This window comes from Saccostrea cucullata, unplaced genomic scaffold (assembly GCF_032062105.1).
Source record: "Saccostrea cucullata isolate Sc308-1 unplaced genomic scaffold, CSIRO_AGI_Scuc_v1 ctg1186, whole genome shotgun sequence".
Classification (NCBI taxonomy): Eukaryota; Metazoa; Mollusca; class Bivalvia; order Ostreida; family Ostreidae; genus Saccostrea; species Saccostrea cuccullata.
The window spans coordinates 150,315-170,487 of record NW_026928251.1 but is presented as its reverse complement, the minus strand read 5'-3'; the positions used below and the strand labels follow the sequence as shown (position 1 = coordinate 170,487).

Below are 20,173 nucleotides of genomic sequence, written 5' to 3'. Positions count from 1 at the left end.
AGAGGAGTTGGACGGATGTCCATTACCTGTTGGGTTGTATTTTGATGAGGAGATTCAAGAAACCCAAAAAGAATTGGACAAGTATCCATTTCCTGTTGGGTGGGATGTATATATCCAAGAGGAGATGGACAGATGTCCATTACCTGTTTGGTGGTATTCTGATGAAACAATTCAAGAAACCCAAGAAGAATTGGACAAGTGTCCATTACCTGTTGGGTGGTATGTATATATCCAAGAGGAGTTGGACAGGTGTTCATTACCTGTTGGGTTGTATTTTGATGATGCAATTCAAGAAACCAAAGAAGTTAGACAAGTGTCCATTGCCTGTTGGGTGGGATAGAGATATCCAAGAGGAGTTGGACGGATGTCATTACCTGTTGGGTGGTATTGTGATGAAACAATTCAAGAAACCCAAGAAGAAATGGACAAGTGTCCATTACCTGTTGGGTGGGATGTAGATATCCTAGAGGAGTTGGACAGGTGTCCATTACCTGTTGGGTTGTTTTTTGATGAGGAGATTCAAGAAACCCAAATAGAATTGGACAATGTTCACATGTTCAATTTTCTTGGGTACTTTAATCCCTTCGTCAAAATACAACCCAACAGGTATTGGACACCTGTTCAATGCCTGTTGGATACCTTCATTCTGCCCAACATGTAATGGGCATTTGCTTATTATTAATTGGTCATGACTCAAAAGATTTCTCCTTAAATACTTATTTTTGTTATTCAAGAAAGGTTGAACAGAGTCTGAGATGTGTTGAGTTGTGTTTGCACAATTCAGTTTTTTTTTTTTGCACTAAGGTATTCATCTATTTTAATATTAGATATTTTGAAATATACAGGTGTATATCCTTATTGCTAAGAACAAATTAGTTAGGTGTTACAATAAAAGAGCTATATCACAGAAATTGACAAAAATATGGGTTCAAAACCAAAGGTTTTTCAGTCTTGTCTGAATTTACCAGCAAATATTAAATATATAATAAATTTGGAATGAATAAAAAACATTAAGAAAAAACCCAATAAAATACGGACACGAGGATTAATATCCAATAAGATTTCAACAGTAACTATCCAAATAATGCTCTATCGTGTGTACACTTTTTTTATCCAATAAGCAGTATCCAATAGGACTTGGACTTGATGTACCCAATATATAACCAAATGTGTTTCCGTCCATCTGTCTGTCTGTAAACTTTTCACATTTTTGACTTCTTCTCAAGAACCGCTTGGCCAATTTCAACCAAACTTGCCACAAAGTATCCTTTGGTGAAGAGGATTCAAGTTTGTTCAAATGAAGGGCCACGCCCTTATTCAAGGGGAGATGATTGGGAATTAATGAAAATTTGGTGGCATGTTTTAAAAATCTTCTTCTCAAGAACCACCTAGCCAGGAAAGATGAAACTTATGGGGAAATATCTCAGGTAGTTTAGATTCAAGTTTGTTCAAATCATGACCCCTGGGGGTAGGGCGGGGCCAAAATGGCCGACCAAAGTTTTACATAGAAATATATAGGAAAATTCTTTAAAAATCTTCTCCTCAAGAATAACAAAACCATAATTGATCATATTTATATGGAAGCATCATCAGGTAGTGTAGATTCAAGTTTGTTCAAATCATGACTCCTTTGGGTAGGGCGGGGCCAAAATGGCCGAACAAAGTTTTACATAGAAATGTATAGGAAAATTCTTTAAAACCTTCTTCTCAAGAATAGCAAAGCCATAATTAATCATATTTATATGGAAGCATCCTCAGGTAGTGTATATTCAAATTTGTTCAAATTATAACCCCCAGGGGTAGGGCGGGGCCAAAATGGCCGACCAAAGTTTTGCATAGAAATGTATAGGAAAATTCTTTAAAAATCTTCTCAAGAATAGCAAAGCCATAACTGATCATATTTATATGGAAGCATCCTCAGGTTATGTAGATTCATGTTTGTTCAAATCATGACCCCTGGGGTAGGGCGGGGCCAAAATGGCCAACCAAAGTTTTACATAGAAATATATAGGAAAATTCTTTAAAAATCTTCTCAAGAATAGCAAAGTCATAATTGATCATATTTATATGGAAGCATCCTCAGGTAGTGTAGATTCAAGTTTGTTCAAATCATAAACCCTAGGGGTAGGGCGGGGTCAAAATGGCCGAACAAAGTTATACATAGAAATGTATAGGAAAATTCTTTAAAAATCTTATTCTCAAGAATAGCAAAGCCATGATTGGTCTTGGAACTACTTTTGGATTTAAGCTTTTCAAGTATCAACCAATTCTGCTTTTTCCCAGCCACAGTGCTCAGGTGAGCGATGTGGCCCATGGGCCTCTTGATTTAGAGGGGGGATGAGGATTGTAAAGAGCTCAAGATTTATTCTAAGAAAATTACAGGGCAATATTTATATTGAAATCATTTTAATCTGAAAGGTAAATCAGCTGACTTACCCCCAATATACTATGGAATGTTATTTCCCCTGCAATGAATAATTACAAGTTGCTGTCCTTTAAAAAAGGACTGCAATTCGTGGACCACATGCATGTTTTTCTAACCAAAATTCAATTAGAGAAAATTTCTAGGTTTAATAAATATTCATAAAGGTTCGTTTACATTTCTACAATGACCTGCCTTTATTTTACTGATAGTTCTTAAAAAGCAAATGTGTATTGTTCAGAGATTGTATTATCTCTGATTTGCCTATAGTTTCGCTACCCATATTGGCTGGGACTTGACATCTGTTCTGAATTGATACGGAAGAAATCTATCATTAAGAAACAGATCTGATGGTCAGGTGTAACACAACTCTTTAGTACGCAGAATGTTTTTTAGGAGCCCCTTCCCCCTTGTCGAAATGGAAAATCTTTGCTACAGGCCTTTATCAAGGTGTTTTTGGATTGCTATGTATGAAAATTATTTTGCGATCCTTGATGCTCAAAACTAATGCCTGTGAAGACTTGTTATATTTTTTAAAAGCAAGAACGAGTCGTTGAATGAAGTTTTTAAATCAAGTTGTTAAGTTATTTATATACTGCAAGTTCTGTCCACTTTTTACAATGCATTTGCCATAAAATCAATCTTTAGTTTGTATATAAATGTATATGTTTAAGTGAGACATTAAGATCCGCCAATGAATAAATTAATATGCCGATTTAAAAGTGATATTTGCAAATAAATGGCATATTCTAATTCGAATAAGGCGACTTATTCCATGGGCAAGCTATCTCAGGGGCGAACTCTCTAGTATTCTCGCTAACGCGTAGCCTGACATTTGCCCATGGCATCCTGTTTAACCTCGCCAAAGTAAAATATTCATTTATTTAAATAATGTTGTTTCATATGATTAAAAGCTTTTTGCAAACCCAACCTGTCTAGATATAATTTTATCGAAACTCAAAAATTGTCTTCGAAATCGCAAGAATAAAACAAAATGTATACGAGACATACACATGTAAGGATGAAGAGGCTGATAAACTCAAAGTTATCTCGCTTCAAGGAAGAAAAAAGAGGACAATAAATAAAATATACGAATCAAAACATGGCTATATCATATTTTAATAATGTCGCAAGATAGAAATGCGCTGAATTAAGACAAAGATTTGTAAAAAAAAAAAAAAAAAAAAAATCTGAAATATATTCTACAGGTTTTAATATGGCTACCGTATATCTATGCACTGTTCATGCACACGTATAAAGCAAACTGAATATTCTATTCATTCATGAGTACACAGAAAAACGACACGAAACTGGCAGACAAGCTCCCAGTATAAAAAAAAGCGTCACACCTTTAAGTCTATAAGGGACATAGATTCAAGGATTTATTTGATATCAGCAGTCTCGATTAAAGTTCTATGGTCGTTACAATGACCTTGTCAACAAATACACTTTATCATTAAGTCAAATGCTGACTGACGTTTTCATACCAATTGTTATCGTTATTTCCTGATCATGACAAGGAGCACATGGCGGGTGTGACCTGTCGGCAGGGGATGCTCACTCCTCCATGACCCCTGATCCCACCTCTGATGTTTCGGGGGTCCGTGTTTGCTCTACTCCTATTTTGTATTGTTTTATGGACTTTGAGATTGAAGACTGTTCGCTATCTCAATATACTTCTTGGTAACCCTCAGATTATCCTCAGAGATATCAAACATATGTCGTATGTAGAGCCTTCAGATTCCAAGTTGTTACGATACTTTATACAAAAAATTGAAAGAATGTTTAGTTTTTATTACAGGTACATTTTAGGATTCCTTTTTGGATCCCATGTGTTCTATTCCAAAAAGTTCTGCGAGAAACTGTAAAATGTCAGAGAATGTAATCTGTGTGGACTTGTTTATGTTGGTGAAACCAAGAAATTGCTAACTAAAATATTATCAGGTCATGTATTGATAAGCCTTACAAACGCAGAAAATGTTTTATCAGCAGAGACCAGCTAGTACTGACCATGCAAACCAATTTTTTTCACCTTTGGTCTGCTTAGAAGGATAGATGGCTCACATATTGCCTCATAATCTTTTAACACGCGACTTTGATACAGATCTGACAAAACCATCCCACTCTGACAAAGTATCAATTCTCCCCTTCTCACAACTGGCCCATTTCCGTAATGTTCTACAGAATCGATAATTTTCAATAAGACCGATGCCCATGACTACAATTACATGTGTATGGTTAAAACGTACCATCACATTTTTATTGTTACACTGTGGACTGGAACGATTTTCAACACTATTGACATTGTCCTTTCATCAATAGGAAAAGGCTGTTCCAAGTTTTCTAATCAAAATTTTTTTGTTGTCTACGGAAAGGTTTACTAAGTTAAGGATTATCAGTATGGTGGTAATTTTTTTTTATTCTAACTTTCATTGCCAAAATATAATATTCAGATAAATTAAAATGCTTGTATAAAAGCTGTTGTTTTCCATTGTGTATTTGAAATATATAAAATGTATTTTAGAAGAATTTGGATGTGGTTTTACGGGTGGTGATCTAAATCGAACATATAGGTCTCTATTCAATTTTGAATATTTTCAAGATCTAAAAGAAGCAAAATGAAGTTGAACTACCATATCTATATTGGATTCTGATACTTCATAAGAATCCCTACAAACAAAAATACACAGCGGGTTCAAGTGAATACTCAACAAAACCTATTTGTTAACTCTTCGCTAAGATATTTAAAGTAGTGAAGGAGAAACCTAAAAAGAACCGTGTAACATTATATTCAAGAAGCGGGGTAAATCAAAAGTGAATTCTTAAAGATTTTTTGAACAATTTGAGATGACAAAATTTGACCAAAACCGACAACTTAAAAATTTAAGACTTTCAACTTTATACAAAATCTTTCTCCACAACATATTAAAACACAAGCTTTTTGATATCATTGACAGCTGCTTTTTCAATAAAAATGGGACTCGTAAATATAAATTATTCCGTTCACAACATTCTGATTGTACATACAAGAACTCTGAAGACGACATAAAAATGCTTGTGTTTCTAATTGACAGTGTCTTTATGGTTTTTGGAGACCGGAACCTCCAACAATCTATTGGAATTCCCATGGGTACCGATTGCCCCCTTTATTGGCGGACCTATTTATTTGTTCATATGGAGCAAAATGGGTTCAAAATCTTATGCGGGAAAAGATGAAAACGCTGTGGCCTTCAACTGGACATTTAAATACTTAGTATATCGACACATTGTCAATTAAAAATGGTAATTTATATTCTTATGTCAATACGATACTCCCCGGTGAGCTTGAGATAAAAGATACCATAGAACCTGACGCATATCTGTTTCATAATTAAATATTTTATTTGAAAAAGACGTAAATGATAATCCTACAACCAAGCTCTGTGGTAAACGCGATGACTTTATCTTTGCAGTCTTCAACTCTCCTCACTTGTGCATTAGTTTGCCTTCATTGTCTGTGCACTGGCCTGGTTTTGTGTATCTCAGTTGATTCGATGCTAAAGAGCATGCTCTACGTATGAACGGTTTCAAAAGCGAATTAAATTATTGTCAGAAGGTTTGACAAAACAGGTGTATCGACAGACTCGTTTGTGGTCGTCGTTTTGTGGATTATATGGTCGGTGCTGTGGCCATGTCGGCATGTTCGGTTTCCCGATCTCGTCAGGGGGGGGGCACGATTGGTGTTGCCGTACGGCAGGGAATGTTCACTCCTCCACGCCACCTGATCTCAACTCTGATGGTTTGGAGGTCCTATTTTGATCTGCTCCACATAAGAAAATTGTCTAATGTTAACTGTACACATTATCACAAAACAATAGTTATTCTGGTTATCTTTATTTCTAAATGATTGAACGGAGAAAGTGACAGACGAAATGGAAATCAAAAGATCATGATAAGAAATTATCTTATTTTCTTACTTTTGAACTGTTAATAACTATTATATTTTCATTGAATCAAAGTGAGATTCTCTCACATTGTAAAAGAAAACCAAAAGTTAGGCAAAATTCTCGCTTTCCCTTCCCTTAATCAGGAGTGTTGTAAAAATACCCTGTGACCTAATTTAAGATAAAGAGAGGGTACGTTAATCATCTTGGCAGTGTCTAAAATTGCAAAACTTTTTTTTTCCAATTACGAGGCTGTTGAAATCCATGTTCTATTACAAAATATTGAATATCCTCTAAGTATCGTACAGACCTAACACAATAAGATAAAAATAACCATTGTTGTAACCGCTATTGAAATATAGACCACTATTGAAATAATTACATCAATAGTGGTTGAGAGTGCATTTCAATAGAAACATTGTTAGTAACCAGTATTGAAATACAACCACTATTGAAATAATTATATCAATAGTAGTTGAGCGTGCATTTCAATAACAAAGATAGGTAATAACCACTATTGAAATACGACCACTTATTGAAATAATTATATCAGTAGTGGTTGGGATCGCATTTCAATAGCAAACTTTGTTAGTAACCACTATTGAAATTCACAACCACTATTGATATAATTATTTCAATAGTGGTCGTATTTCAATAGTGGTTACTAACTGTGTTTGCAATTGAAATGCACTACTAACCACTATTGATATAATTATTTCAATAGTGGTCGTATTTCAATAGTGGTTACTAACTATGTTTGCAATTGAAATGCACTCTCAACTACTATTGATATAATTATTTCAATAGTGGTCGTATTTCAATAGTGGTTACTAACAATGTTTGCTATTGAAATGCACTCTCAACCACTATTGATATAATTATTAGCTCACCTGAGCCGAAGGCTCAAGTGAGCTTTTCTGATCAAAATTTGTCCGTCGTCTGTCGTTGTCGTTGTCATCGTCGTTGTCGTCGTCGTCGTAAACTTTTCACATTTTCATCTTCTTCTCAAGAACCACTGGGCCAATTTCAACCAAACTTGGCACAAAGTATCCTTGGGTGAAGGGGATTTAAATTTGTTCAAATAAAGGGCCACGCCCTTTTCCAAGGGGAGATAATCATGAATTTGTTAAAAATTAATGGCATTTTTAAAAAATCTTCTTCTCCAGAACCGCTGGGCCAGGAAATATGAAACTCATGTGGAATCATCCTAAGGTAGTGTTGTTCAAGTTTGTTCAAATCATGACCCCTGGGGCAAGGGTGGGGCCAAAATGGCCGACCCAAGTTTTACATAGGAATACATTGGAAAAATCTATAAAAATCTTCTTCTCCAGAACCACTGGGCCAGGAAAGATGAAACTCATATGGAATTATCCTCAGGTAGTGTAGATTCAAGTTTGTTCAAATCATGACCCCCCGGGCAAGGGTTGGGCCAAAATGGCCGACCCAAATTTTACATAGGAATATATAGGAAAAATCTTTAAAAATCTTCTTCTCCAGAACCACTGGGCCAGGAAATGTGAAACTCATGTGGAATCATCCTCAGGTAGTGTAGATTCAAGTTTATTCAAATCATGACCCCTGGGGCAAGGGTGGGGCCAAAATGGCCGACCCAAGTTTTACATAGGAATATATAAGAAAAATCTTTAAAAATCTTCTTCTCCAGAACCACTGGGCCAGGAAAGATGAAACTCATGTGGAATCATCCTCAGGTAGTGTAGATTCAAGTTTGTTCAAATCATGACCCCCCGGGCAAGGGTGGTGCCAAAATGGCCGACCCAAGTTTAACATAGGAATATATAGGAAAAATCTTTAAAAATCTTCTTCTCCAGAATCACTGGGCCAGGAAAGATGAAACTCATGTGGAATCATCCTCAGGTAGTGTAGATTCAAGTTTGTTCAAATCATTACCCCCGAGGCTAGGGTGGGGCCAAAATGGCCGACCCAATTTTTACATAGGGATACATAAGGAAACCTTTAAAATCTTTTCAAGTACTTCAAAGTTATGATTAGTGATATTTATATGGAATCATCCTCAGGTAGTGTAGATTCTAGTTTGTTCAAATGATGATTGCCTGGAGGGGGGGGGGGAGTAAATTCAAGCCCGATGTGCTCAGGTGAGCGCTGTGGCCCCTGGGCCTCTTGTTTCAATAGTGGTCGTATTTCAATAGTGGTTGCAACAAACCATGTATATTTATAGATGCCTATTGTCAACAGCTTCTGCGGAATGTGGAAAAGAGTGATTTAACCTCTCCACAATCACCACCTAGAGGGCATGTAGGGACTTCATGGTCAGTGAAATATATATTTTTTCATCTGAAACAGATAATGTCAGATAATTAGTATGTTTGTATAAAACCTATACAAATAAATGATTATAAAAGTGAAATATGAACTTTAAGTTTACAAGAAAAAGTGTAAATTTACAAATAAAATGCAGTTGAATAATAAAGAAAATCTTAAGAAGTATGGCTTAAAGAATATTCTACTAAAGTGATTCTTTCATGGCGTAAATAATGTTTTCTTTTAGGGTTTGTAATCCAGGTCATGATCAAAGCACCGTGATTATTCTAATATGTTTTCTTCTGTTTCTTGTCTTTACAATTGTCATTGGGATAATATGGAGAAAGAGGATATTAGAAAGTAAGTAATTATAAGGTTACTGCAGCTTTTTTGTATATTAGAATCCAATTTATAAGAACATTTACTGAAAAAAATCATTAATATACATTTTTAGGAAAAGGGAATGTTTTTACATGATTTTCATTTTTTCCTCAGAATGCTTACAGCAAAGAAACAGGGGTGTAAGTTTTTAATGCTCTTTGAATTTTGTTTCGCTTACATATAACAGAACTATCTTGTCCCGACTTTCTTTTTTAAGTTACTGTGGATTTAAAGGTGTTCTTTGACACAATAGTCGTTGATATTAGATATATCATATATTCTTGGTCATTAATACTGTTGACTCAGAAGTAAGCTATAGATTTGTAAACACATAACACTTATACAGTTAATTACGAAAGAAGAAGGTATGGTTTTAGCTTTATTTTGCCCTCAAAATGTTATGACATCAAAAAGTTTTGACACTGGCTTAAATATTTTGTTAAATAAATGACTCCGATAAATCAGGAAAGAATATGGCATGAAGGTTTACCATTCTGCAAATATGAGGTCATTAATGTGACGCATTTCTCTATTTTCAACAGAAAAAGCCTCAAAATGGAACATTTCAAGGGTGATTTTCCTTTAGAAAACAGTGTCCACAGCCGTCGCCCACGTTATTTTTTTTATATTTTATGCAAAATTCAGTAACAAATCACATATCTCAAGATCTTTGTGGGCGATGCCTGTGGACAATGTTATCTGAATGAAAATTCCATTGAAAATTGGTGTCTTCTGCAACTTTTTAAGAAAATACGGGAAAATGCACATGTTTATGACGTCATAATTAGCATTTAAAAACACATGTGAGAAAAATGACTTGTATGATTTTTCTGCATTGAATTTCAATTATTTAAAAATCTTGACTTTTCAACTTTTACACCAGCTTCATTTTTTAGAAAATCACAGGGCAAAATTTTTATGGAAACCATACCTTCTTCGTTAATAATGCACATTTAAATTATTTTATACAAATTATAAGATAAAATATGTGTTCTTCTGCTGATTCTATTATGTAGTCAAATCCAATTAAAATCATATTGTCCTAAATAATGGAACTTTTCTTGTCTTGACGTAGTACAAGTATTCCAGAGGATCTGGTTTACTGTTAAAATTATTCCGAACATGCTTTAATAAATATGAAAACATCGCCGATTTTTAAATTTAGGAATTTAAACTGAAAGGAAACAAATAATCTAAAAAAGTTATACGAGATCTAATTTATACAGTAGCAATAGGGTTTTGCAGCGACAGAAAATGTAAAGAATATCGTCAACATGACTAAACGTTTTCCTCAAAGTGAGAGGGCATGGTCTACTTTGTATGATATAAAATATGCGATATAAATTGCTGATAACCTGAACATTAAAAAAAAAATATTTGAAGCTTATCCTCGTCTGCATAACATTTATTTTATTTATAGAAGAATTTATGCGACATACTGTAGGCAATTCGGACAATAATACAAGTACTTTCCAAAAAGCACAATCTAGCTACCTATATTCTTCGGATTGCTGATCAGATGTAAATCTTTCTTCATAAGAATATTTTTCTTTTTCCGAAAACATGAAAATACCCTTGCGCTAGTCCTTTTTCCTAAATTCAGCTTTCAAATTATATATTTATATCAATCCTGCGAAAAACACTGATTCATGCGACGAAATGGTACGGTACATACCTATCTATTACATTTCGTACATGTATACAATTAATTTATTGTTTTAACAATCATGCATATTATGAAGCTACATGTATTTAGGTAGCAATTTTTATTTCGTTCCCAAACATAGCTGATTTGAAAATTAAAGTTTATTCAAGTAAAAACATTTGTCAAGAAGTCCGTGTTTGCTTTGCTTGTGATTTGTGTTGTTTAATGCCTATTTGAGCTTGCATGACTATGCTCTCTATCTTTATATATCTGATACAAAAAGGATTAAGTGGGGTATAATATTCTGTGGAGTTTTTTTTAAGAAATAGAAAATAATCAATTTGTTCTCTTTCGAAGTGTTTAGGGCTCTGTTAAAGGATTCAAAGTTTTTCATGAAGTCAACACACAAAGAACAAAATAGGGTATTAGCAATAATTTGCCACAAATAATATATTTTAATCATCTTTGTATCATTGTTTGATGTTATGCATTGAAGTAAGGAAGATGCGAAGTAAATTCTACAGGTACACAAATGACGTAATTTTTAACTATGACGTCACTGATATGCACTAAGCATCGAATGGTCGTCCAAAATCGTTAAAATATGCTGGAAATGAGTACATATACTTCTTTCAAACCTGTAATTTTTTCTACATTTTTTTTTTACCTTTTCTTAGCTCAAAACTGCGTGACACAGCCATAATTGGTTTTAAAACTCTTGCGATTGAAGGTTGGTGCGATTAAATCCGGGCTTATCATGTAACTGGTTATATATACATCTATGATGTCACACCAAGCTGTAGTCTCTCAAGCAACTGATCATAAGATAAAAATATTTAAAAAACATTCTAACTTTCATGTTTTTCAGCATTAAAACCTTCGTCACCTGCATACAGAATTTAAATATCTCAGTTAATTCGATACGCAAGATAATGCTCTACGCATGAACAATTCCTAAAACCGAGGTAATTTATTTACAAACAAGTTGGTGAAACAAATATATCAGCAATCTTCTTAAAAGTGATAATTTGGAGGAGCGTTTTTCCTGTTTTGTTTTGGGATCATGACAGGGAACGAACGGCTGGTGTGACCGGTCGGCAGAGGATGCTAACTCCAATATGGCACCTGATCCCACCTGATGTTTTGGACGTCCGTGTGTGCTTTAATCCTATTTGTAATGTTTTATGGACTTATCATCATGAGTACTGTTCGTTATCTCCATTTGTTTCTATTACAGTATTTATCGAAGAGGCTTAGTCATTTGCATTTTTTCTCAGAACCTCAAACGGATTGACAAACTACAAAATTAGATTAAATGAGCGAATAAAGCAGAGACGAAGCTAATCACATCCCAGAGAACTCAATAATTAAATGAATGATTTGTTACGTTTTATTTAAATTACCTTTTATAATTATGATAAATTTTGAGTATTTTAAATGCAGAACTAATTTATATTTTTTTTATACGCGATGTTCAAGAAATTTTCTATTAATATCCTTTATTAGTTCCAGTAGGAAATATAACATTTTCTTTGTTTTCTTTGAGCAATTCTGGATTTAGAAACACAATTTCATTTCTGTTAAAGAAGAAACAATGATTGTGTTTTTCGTTTCCTTAAAAAAAGTCATATTTTCTCTGGCAGATCACATATTGTGAATTTGAAACATTTTTACCTTTAACAAAAAGACTAAACTGGTTTCTCATATATACAGCCAATAAAAAATGCGAAAATAATGAACAATGATTGATACAAATAACATAAAAAAATACAAATTTGTGAACATGGCTAAAACCACCCTGGTCTGAGAGAATAAGCATCCCATGTTTATTTGTCACATCCACTGTTAGCCCTTTGGGTGAGCAGTACAGTGAAATATTCCATAGTAAAATTTAGCATAAACACAAAGGCAACAAATCAGCCCCCCCCCCCCCCCCCCCTCACCCCCGAAAATAATAAAGTAAACTTTTTTTAGAAACGTAAAAAAAAAGAAGGTTGGATAGTTTTGCTTGAAAGATTATTGCAACGATTATAAATTGATTATCTAATTAGTTAGGTTTAATTTTGAATGTTTTTTATTCCAGAATTATGATCAGGAAATGGGTGCAGATACTCCATTCCTACACTCAAACAGTCAAGCAGGTAAATAATTCTACATTTAGAATGTTTCTTTAGAACTTTATTTTTTTGTAATGCTTTAAATTAAAGACAATGGGTCCATTTAATCTAATCTTTCTCAATGTCCAAGCAATATAGTATTGTAGATTGCAGAAACAAACGTTATATTTAATCATCTATTAAACAGTTTTGTTGACTTAACTTAGATAATATGATTTTATATTTAAAAAAAAGATACTTTAATTTTTTTAATATTGTAATATTTTGTGAGGATCTGTAATACTTCTTAAGAGGAAAAATTGTTAAGAGGCAACAAAACCTTGGATATTGATCTACATTATGTTTTATATATTAAATTAAATATATTTTTTTCATAACTGTATAAAAATGTAATTAAAGATATCAGTATAAAGGTAACAAAATAATGTAAAACATGGTACTCTAATTTAATCTCTGTATGAAAGGGTTTGGTTTTTTTTAATTTTCAAATGTTGTTGGCTTGTCAATCTCCCTTAAAACAAACCCATTTCATTCGGTCAATCTATAGATATATCACCTATGATAAAGGCATTGTCAAGTCAATATATATCTATGGACTGACCCCATGAAAGGGCTGTATCTGTATTATATTCATACTAGTATACACGAGGGCTAATCGAAAAGTTTCTGGACGATCTTTCCTCTACTACTTAACAAATTAAGATAAGTGCAATATCAGGTGTAAAGTATTTGTTTAGTCGATGTTTAGAGTTTGGTGTAAAACTACTTCTTGATTTAATTATGTAGTGAATTCTTCGCTCTGTTATTGCAATCCGGAGGAAATTAAAAAGATTATACATTAGAATGTTCTTTGCCTTTATAAATTACGAGATACACCAAATATTAACTTCCTTAGAGTATATATGATTTTCCTATTTTAATATATATATAGTTGCGTATCAATTACTATCGGAAAAAACGACTGGTCCTTTTTTTAGAACATCGAATTTTACTTTTAGCATCAAAAAATACCGTTACACAGTCCGTGTTCTATATTCTTTAAGTGAAATATATGTATCTGATTTTAATTTTTATTTTTTGTAGCCAACATTTAATTGATAAAGTTTCTAAGAGTATCGTTTTTGTTGAATTTTCATCCGGCTTTAAGTTTTCAAAAACCTCTCGACTATCGTCTGCCATCATTGAGACGTATGTCTTTTTCACACATATCAAAGTAATTTTATTATCAAGACTCATCCCTATTGTTTAATTTATCTATTTCTCTGACGACATTGATGATTACATAAATGTTTTTTTGTTCGAATACGAGGCTAGGAGTGATCAAAAAGTTCGCAAACTAATTCTCTATCTACCTAACTACAGTTCTGACAAGAATGAAATTTGTCGCAATGAGTCATGTTGAAATGTGCGTCATAATTATGACGTCATGGTTTTAAAATGACGTAAATATAGAGGTGACTGTGACGAAAATGAATGAGTCAATCGTACTTGAACAAAGAACTATAATAAAATTTTATGTAAAACTAGGTAAATCCTTCACGGAAATATACGATGCTTTACATAAAGTTTATGGGAATGTGGGCTTTCAAAAGGTACAATAAGTAAGTGGATGAAACGTTTTATTGAGGGAAGGGAGACGGTGAAAGGTGATGATAAATCTGGGTGCCCGCTGAACGTAAGTACCGAGATAAACGTGTCTGAGGTTGAACAATATGTCATGAAAGATCGAAGAGTTACGATTAAGAAAAAAGGTAATGATCTTAGCATGTCTTATTGAACAGTTCAAGAGATTTTAACGAGTAAGCTTAACATGCTTCGAGTTTGTGCGAGATGAGTCCTTCGCCTCTTTATGCCAGAGCAAATGGAGTGAGAGTGAATGCGTGCCGGTCCTACGTAAGTAGATATGAAAAAGAACAAAATTATATCATGAGTAGAATCATCACATGTAATGAAACTTGGGTACATTTCTATGAGCCAGAAAGTAAACAACAAAGTTCAATTTGAAAGCATCCTATCTCGCCCTCACCAATAAAAGCACGCGTAACCAAGTCAGCAGGGAAGGTTATGCTCATAGTTTTCTGTGACATCAACGGTATAATTCTAAATCACATGGTACCACCCAAAACTTCAGTTACTGGGGACTACTATGCACGGGTTATCAAATCAGATTTTGCGAAGTAAGGAGTCAATCCTTACGTCGCGGGTTCGAATCCCACTGCGGGACGTGGAGACCGGTCCTTCGGATGAGACCGTATAAACCGAGGCCCCGTGTCGCAGTAGGTGCTGGCACGAAAAAGATCCCTCACTGCTCAAAGCCCTTAGTGCCGAGCATAGGACAGAATTTGTAGCCCTCCGCCGGCAAGTGGTGGCGTCTCCATATGAGTGAAAAATTCTCGAGAGGGACGTTAAACAATATACAATCAATCGATCAAATCAAATTTGATGAGAGCAGTAAAGGGAAAGCGCCCAGATCTGATAAGATCTGGATTCATTCTGCACCATGATAACGCACCTAGCCATAAAAGTCGGGTTGTGATGGACACCATGGAAACACTGGGTATAGAAAACCTAATTTATTCCCCCTACAGCCCAAATGTTCCAGTTTGTGACTTCTGGCTATTTCCAGTTTTGAAAGATAACCTACGGGGAGAAAAATATAAGTCAAGGGAAGATCTCGGTACTGCTGTGAACATGTGCTAAGGGACATGTCACGTGATGGCTTGGATCACGTGTTTCGCTCATGGGCAGACCGATTGGAAATGTGCATAAAAACTACTGGGGCCTACTTTGAAGAAGAATAAACTCAAAATCTCACTTTGAAAAATATTTTAAATCTCACTTTGAAAAATATTTTAAAAGTTATTCAATTAGTTTGCGAACTTTTTGATCACCCCTCGTATTTACTGATTTTGGATAGTGGAAAATTCAAGCTAATTGCTGAAGTTGTTCTCAATACCCGAGTTTATACACATTGATAAAATGTTATATACAAATGGCAATCGTGACGAAATCATGAATTGGATTAAGTTTTGTGAACATGACAATGAAACAACTTTAAATTTAACAATTTAGATTTAAGATTTGATATAGGATGCGTAAAGGTGGTTTAATTAAGTTTGGCCATTAAGCTACCATTAAGCTCAGCTTGAAGGTGGCTTAATGGTTGCTTAATGGATTTTGGACATTGAGCACATATAAGCTGCAGCTTAATCGTGGCTTAATGAGGGCTAAAGGATGACGTTTACTTGGGTTTCAGAAGAAAAACCTGTAAGTTTATAAACTATAATATGTTAAATCAAAAATTCTTCTGAATGGATTAGATAACCAAGTTTTAACTCAAAATCAATTAAAACAAATGATACCTGATTTTTGAAGAAAATCTACAGAAACAAAAATCAACAGAGAGATGCAGAGAAAATTCAGACAAAATTTTCATTTCTCATTTTTGTCAAAATAAATGATTTCCTGTTATATCAATCACAGTGTAAACGTTAGATGTAGTTTGAAACATCATTTTGCAAATATTATGTGAATTAAATCTCACAAATTATTTCAAATAATGAAATGCTATGAAATAAATAAATTCAAAAATATTTACAAAAATCATTTAAGACAACATATCTAAAAAATTTGCAATTGATCATTGACCTCCTATAATATTAATACCATGAGAAAACGGGTAACAAAAGAAATCTGAGGCTTTAAGCAATTAATTTTTTTTTATCAATCAGATATTTTCGATATTCGATTAAAAATGGAGAGAAAAAAAATATGGCAGAGAAAATTCGAACAGAAAAAAAATTAAGTTTATGGCACAAACTCTAATCACTCATTCATATGAAGCAACGCAGTTCGTTTCTATAATATTTCATTTGTTAAAGAGTGCTGTTGCTTGTAATATTCTGTGTGTAAAGGAAAAACTGGTCATAGTGTCAAAAAATGAGAAATTTTCCCAGAAAAACTCAGGAACCACTAGCATGAAGAGTAGGTCATGGACCTATTTATTTGAAATTGAAATTTAACACAAGAATCATAGGTGTACAATGTGCAATAAGTAGTTTTTCGTTCTTATCAGTGGAATTTTTTTTTCATATGAGTAAATGTAAAGGGTGTTAAAAATGTTCGTTCCACATGTTTTCTTTTATTTTCGAAAAGAATACGATGAGAAGATATTTACAATTTGTAATAGTTCATGTTTACAGAGTCCATTTTTGCTACTGATAAGGTTTTAATTATCTTTTGTTGAATCGATAAGGGGAGTACAGGTATTAACACAGATGATTCTTATCAGTGGAATTTTTTTTTCATATGAGTAAATGTAAAGGGTGTTAAAAATGTTCGTTCCACATGTTTTCTTTTATTTTCGAAAAGAATACGATGAGAAGATATTTACAATTTGTAAAATTTCATGTTTACAGAGTCCATTCTTGCTGCTGATAAGGTTTTAATTATCTTTTGTTGAATCAATAAGGGGAGCATAGGCATTTACACTGATGATGCCTGCTCAGAAAAAAATCAAGGATGGCGTACATTTGTGACATATATGAGGCACACAGGTCAGGGCATACTTTCCAATACTATGCAAAAATTTTCAAATCTGTGGAAAAATTTCAAAATGACAAACCTATTCTGTTGAAAAGTGATCTTCTGTTGTTATACCTTCCCTCATTAGCTTGTCTGATGCAAGATATGTTATGAAGAAACAAAAGTAAATAAGCCTTTATTTTACTCAAAATGACCAGCATTTCTATCATTCGGGTGCTTTAAAGATGTTATATATATTTTCGTATGGATGAACAATTCTATATTTTTCTGCTAAAAATCAATTGCTTTTAATGTAAAGCACACTCTTGTGATTTTGTCAGACTTGAAAATTAATCTTTTTAGTTTAGCACTATTTTGAATTTTTTGTAAATATTTCATCATGGGACGAACTTTCTTAACACCCTTATACCTTAAGGAAATAAATTTCTTTAAGCCTCCATTAAACCACCATTATGCGATTGACCAATTTAATGGTTATTAAAAACATGTCTCCATCAATTGAAATTTGTTTTGCTAAAATTGTTTCAGTAACATGTTTCTGTTTGTCAATATTTTCTCTTTTTACTGCTTAACTATGCTTTCACAAGAACAGCAACCATGTGCCCTTCTCTTTCGAAGCCTTACAAACGTCTTTGGTTAGATTTTTTTTAGATTATCCGTGTCCTTTTATACATAGTGTATATCATTCAAATACCGCTTGGGACATTTGAGATATTTCATGCTTCTCCCATCATGTTTAGAATTTTTTTCTGATATTTTCAAGAGTACAACAGAAAATTATATCGTCAAGTCCTAATATATTTGACAATGTATGAGTTTGTTTAAAAAGATATGACAGAAGCCCATGAACTTTCCGATCAACCTCCGTTTATATAGATTCCGATCCAAGCATCTATCGTTTGTAGAAAGTATATTTGCAAGAGGAGTTTCTAATCAGTTCAACTCGTATTTCTAATCTTTCTTTTTTTTAATTCTGTTTAGGATTTGATCACAAGACCTTCGAGAAAGAATTGAAAGAATATCATCTCGATAATCTGACGAAAATCTTTTTAGACAATAATATAGACTGTGTACGACAATTTCTGGATTTGGAAGAGGAGGATTTTAAAAGGTTAAATTTGGACAAAAATCAAATGAGAAAATGCCAACTTGTGAAGAAGGAAATCGAAGCAAGATATTTGAGAAAGAAAACGAATTTGAAAGATAGACGTATAACTGTTTGATAGGGATTATATAGAGAAAAAGGTTTGATGGATAAAAAACTTAAAATATCAGTAGTTTATGAGGAAAAAAGGCATCAAAATGATGAAGATCAAAAAAGATGTGTAAATGATAGTGTAAACAATTGTTTTGACAAAAAATGTAAGGATCTGTGAATGCATTAGAACACTTCGAAAAACCCGTATAAATCTGATTCGTGTAATTTATTATGCATGTAAATACAAAACATAATACATGTAAAATTTTTAGTCTTTGTTCAAGATATGCCAAACAAAAAGAAATAATGGTCTTACATTGAACAATGAAATAAAGACTTTTAAATATTCCACTTCTGGAAATAACCAACCTTAAAGTGTTTAACCTTTCCGTCCGTTATTCTTTCAAAGATTCAGGACTTTTTGCTCTGTTTGAAGTTGAAGATCTAAATTTAAACCAGGCTTTGATGAAAATATAATCATGGCAGTAGGCAAGTTGATAGCTATCTCAGATAAAATAAAGAAAACGAGGATAACTATTACTGATTCATCTAGAGTCAAAAAAGCAAGCATCAAGCATTTTATGGAAAGTCAACAATTTAATTAAAAAATAAAACTTTTGGTAAAAAAGTTTGTACTTCCTGATACTCAAGCACAAAAACATATCAAGGGACTAGTATTAAAGGAAGACTATTTCCTTAGTTACGGGTTGATAAATCCTTATAAAAATCTATGATTTCTAATCATTTTTATGAATATATTTTCTGCATTCATTTGATAAGGTTTTTCTTCATTACCTATGTTGTTGAAAGAGTAAACTTGCTTCTGTCCATAAAATAACAAAATATATTCTGTATTGATAATGTTGCCAGGACAACGGGGAAAGAACATGGAATTAATATTATTCATTTTGGAGAATTTTGTTACTATGTTTATAACTACGAGGGCCGTTAAAAAATTACGCGGACTGTGCTATTATTTACTCTTCCAGACGTCATATAGTTATAAAATTTCAGAGAAAAATGTATCTTAAAGATTCCAATAAATTTGGGCAAAATTTCAGCATTTAAAAAAAATCTACTTAAATTATCGATATGTTGTTATCGTTGATGAAGAGGTACGGCGCACGACAAAAAAATTGAAGCAAAAGCATGCGGATTCAAAATTTTAACTCATTGATTTTCTAACATTCGCGATATTTTTCAACAATTTTCTCAAATGTACCTTTAAATTCTTCTATTATTATGTATTTAGATTTCGGACGTAATATTTGAAGTACTAACAGAAATATAGTGATTTTTCTTTGATGCGATTCCCGTGAAAACGACTGTGAAAATGACGTCTCCTGAATTGACGGCGCACCACACTTTTGTTAAAATATGTGTAATGCTCGAGATATGGGCAACATAGATCCAAAATATGCATAATAAAACATGTAGTAAACTAGGCTACTCGTGACATTCGCCCACAAATAGCAAATTGAAATTTTAGACAGTTAGACCTCTGTAAAAAGACTATACGGGAGGACGGGAAGAAGATTATAGACGAAAAGTTTACTTGATCCGGACTGTAAAGAACGTGTTGTGATTGAGAATCACAAATATCACACTATATCTCATAAGTAGTTTTTGGTTTTAAAACAAAAAAAAAGAATATTCTATACT

General features: G+C 33.3%; 1 protein-coding gene and 1 long non-coding RNA gene across 2 annotated transcripts in view; both read left to right on the top strand.

The window, feature by feature from the left end:
- The window catches only part of LOC134276905 (uncharacterized), a 72,283-nt gene extending 63,290 nt beyond the window's left edge, over positions 1–8,993 (top strand). The window contains exons 6-7 of the mRNA XM_062759183.1: positions 8,543–8,633; positions 8,873–8,993. Of these exons, the coding sequence (XP_062615167.1) occupies positions 8,543–8,633; positions 8,873–8,993 (212 nt within the window). The remainder of the gene's footprint in view (positions 1–8,542; positions 8,634–8,872) is intronic.
- A 3,735-nt stretch (positions 8,994–12,728) lies between these two features.
- LOC134276913 (uncharacterized) lies at positions 12,729–18,829 on the top strand. The gene is made up of 2 exons (XR_009994141.1): positions 12,729–12,792; positions 18,295–18,829. It is a non-coding gene; the product is annotated as an uncharacterized LOC134276913 (long non-coding RNA).
- Positions 18,830–20,173: the final 1,344 nt, after the last annotated feature.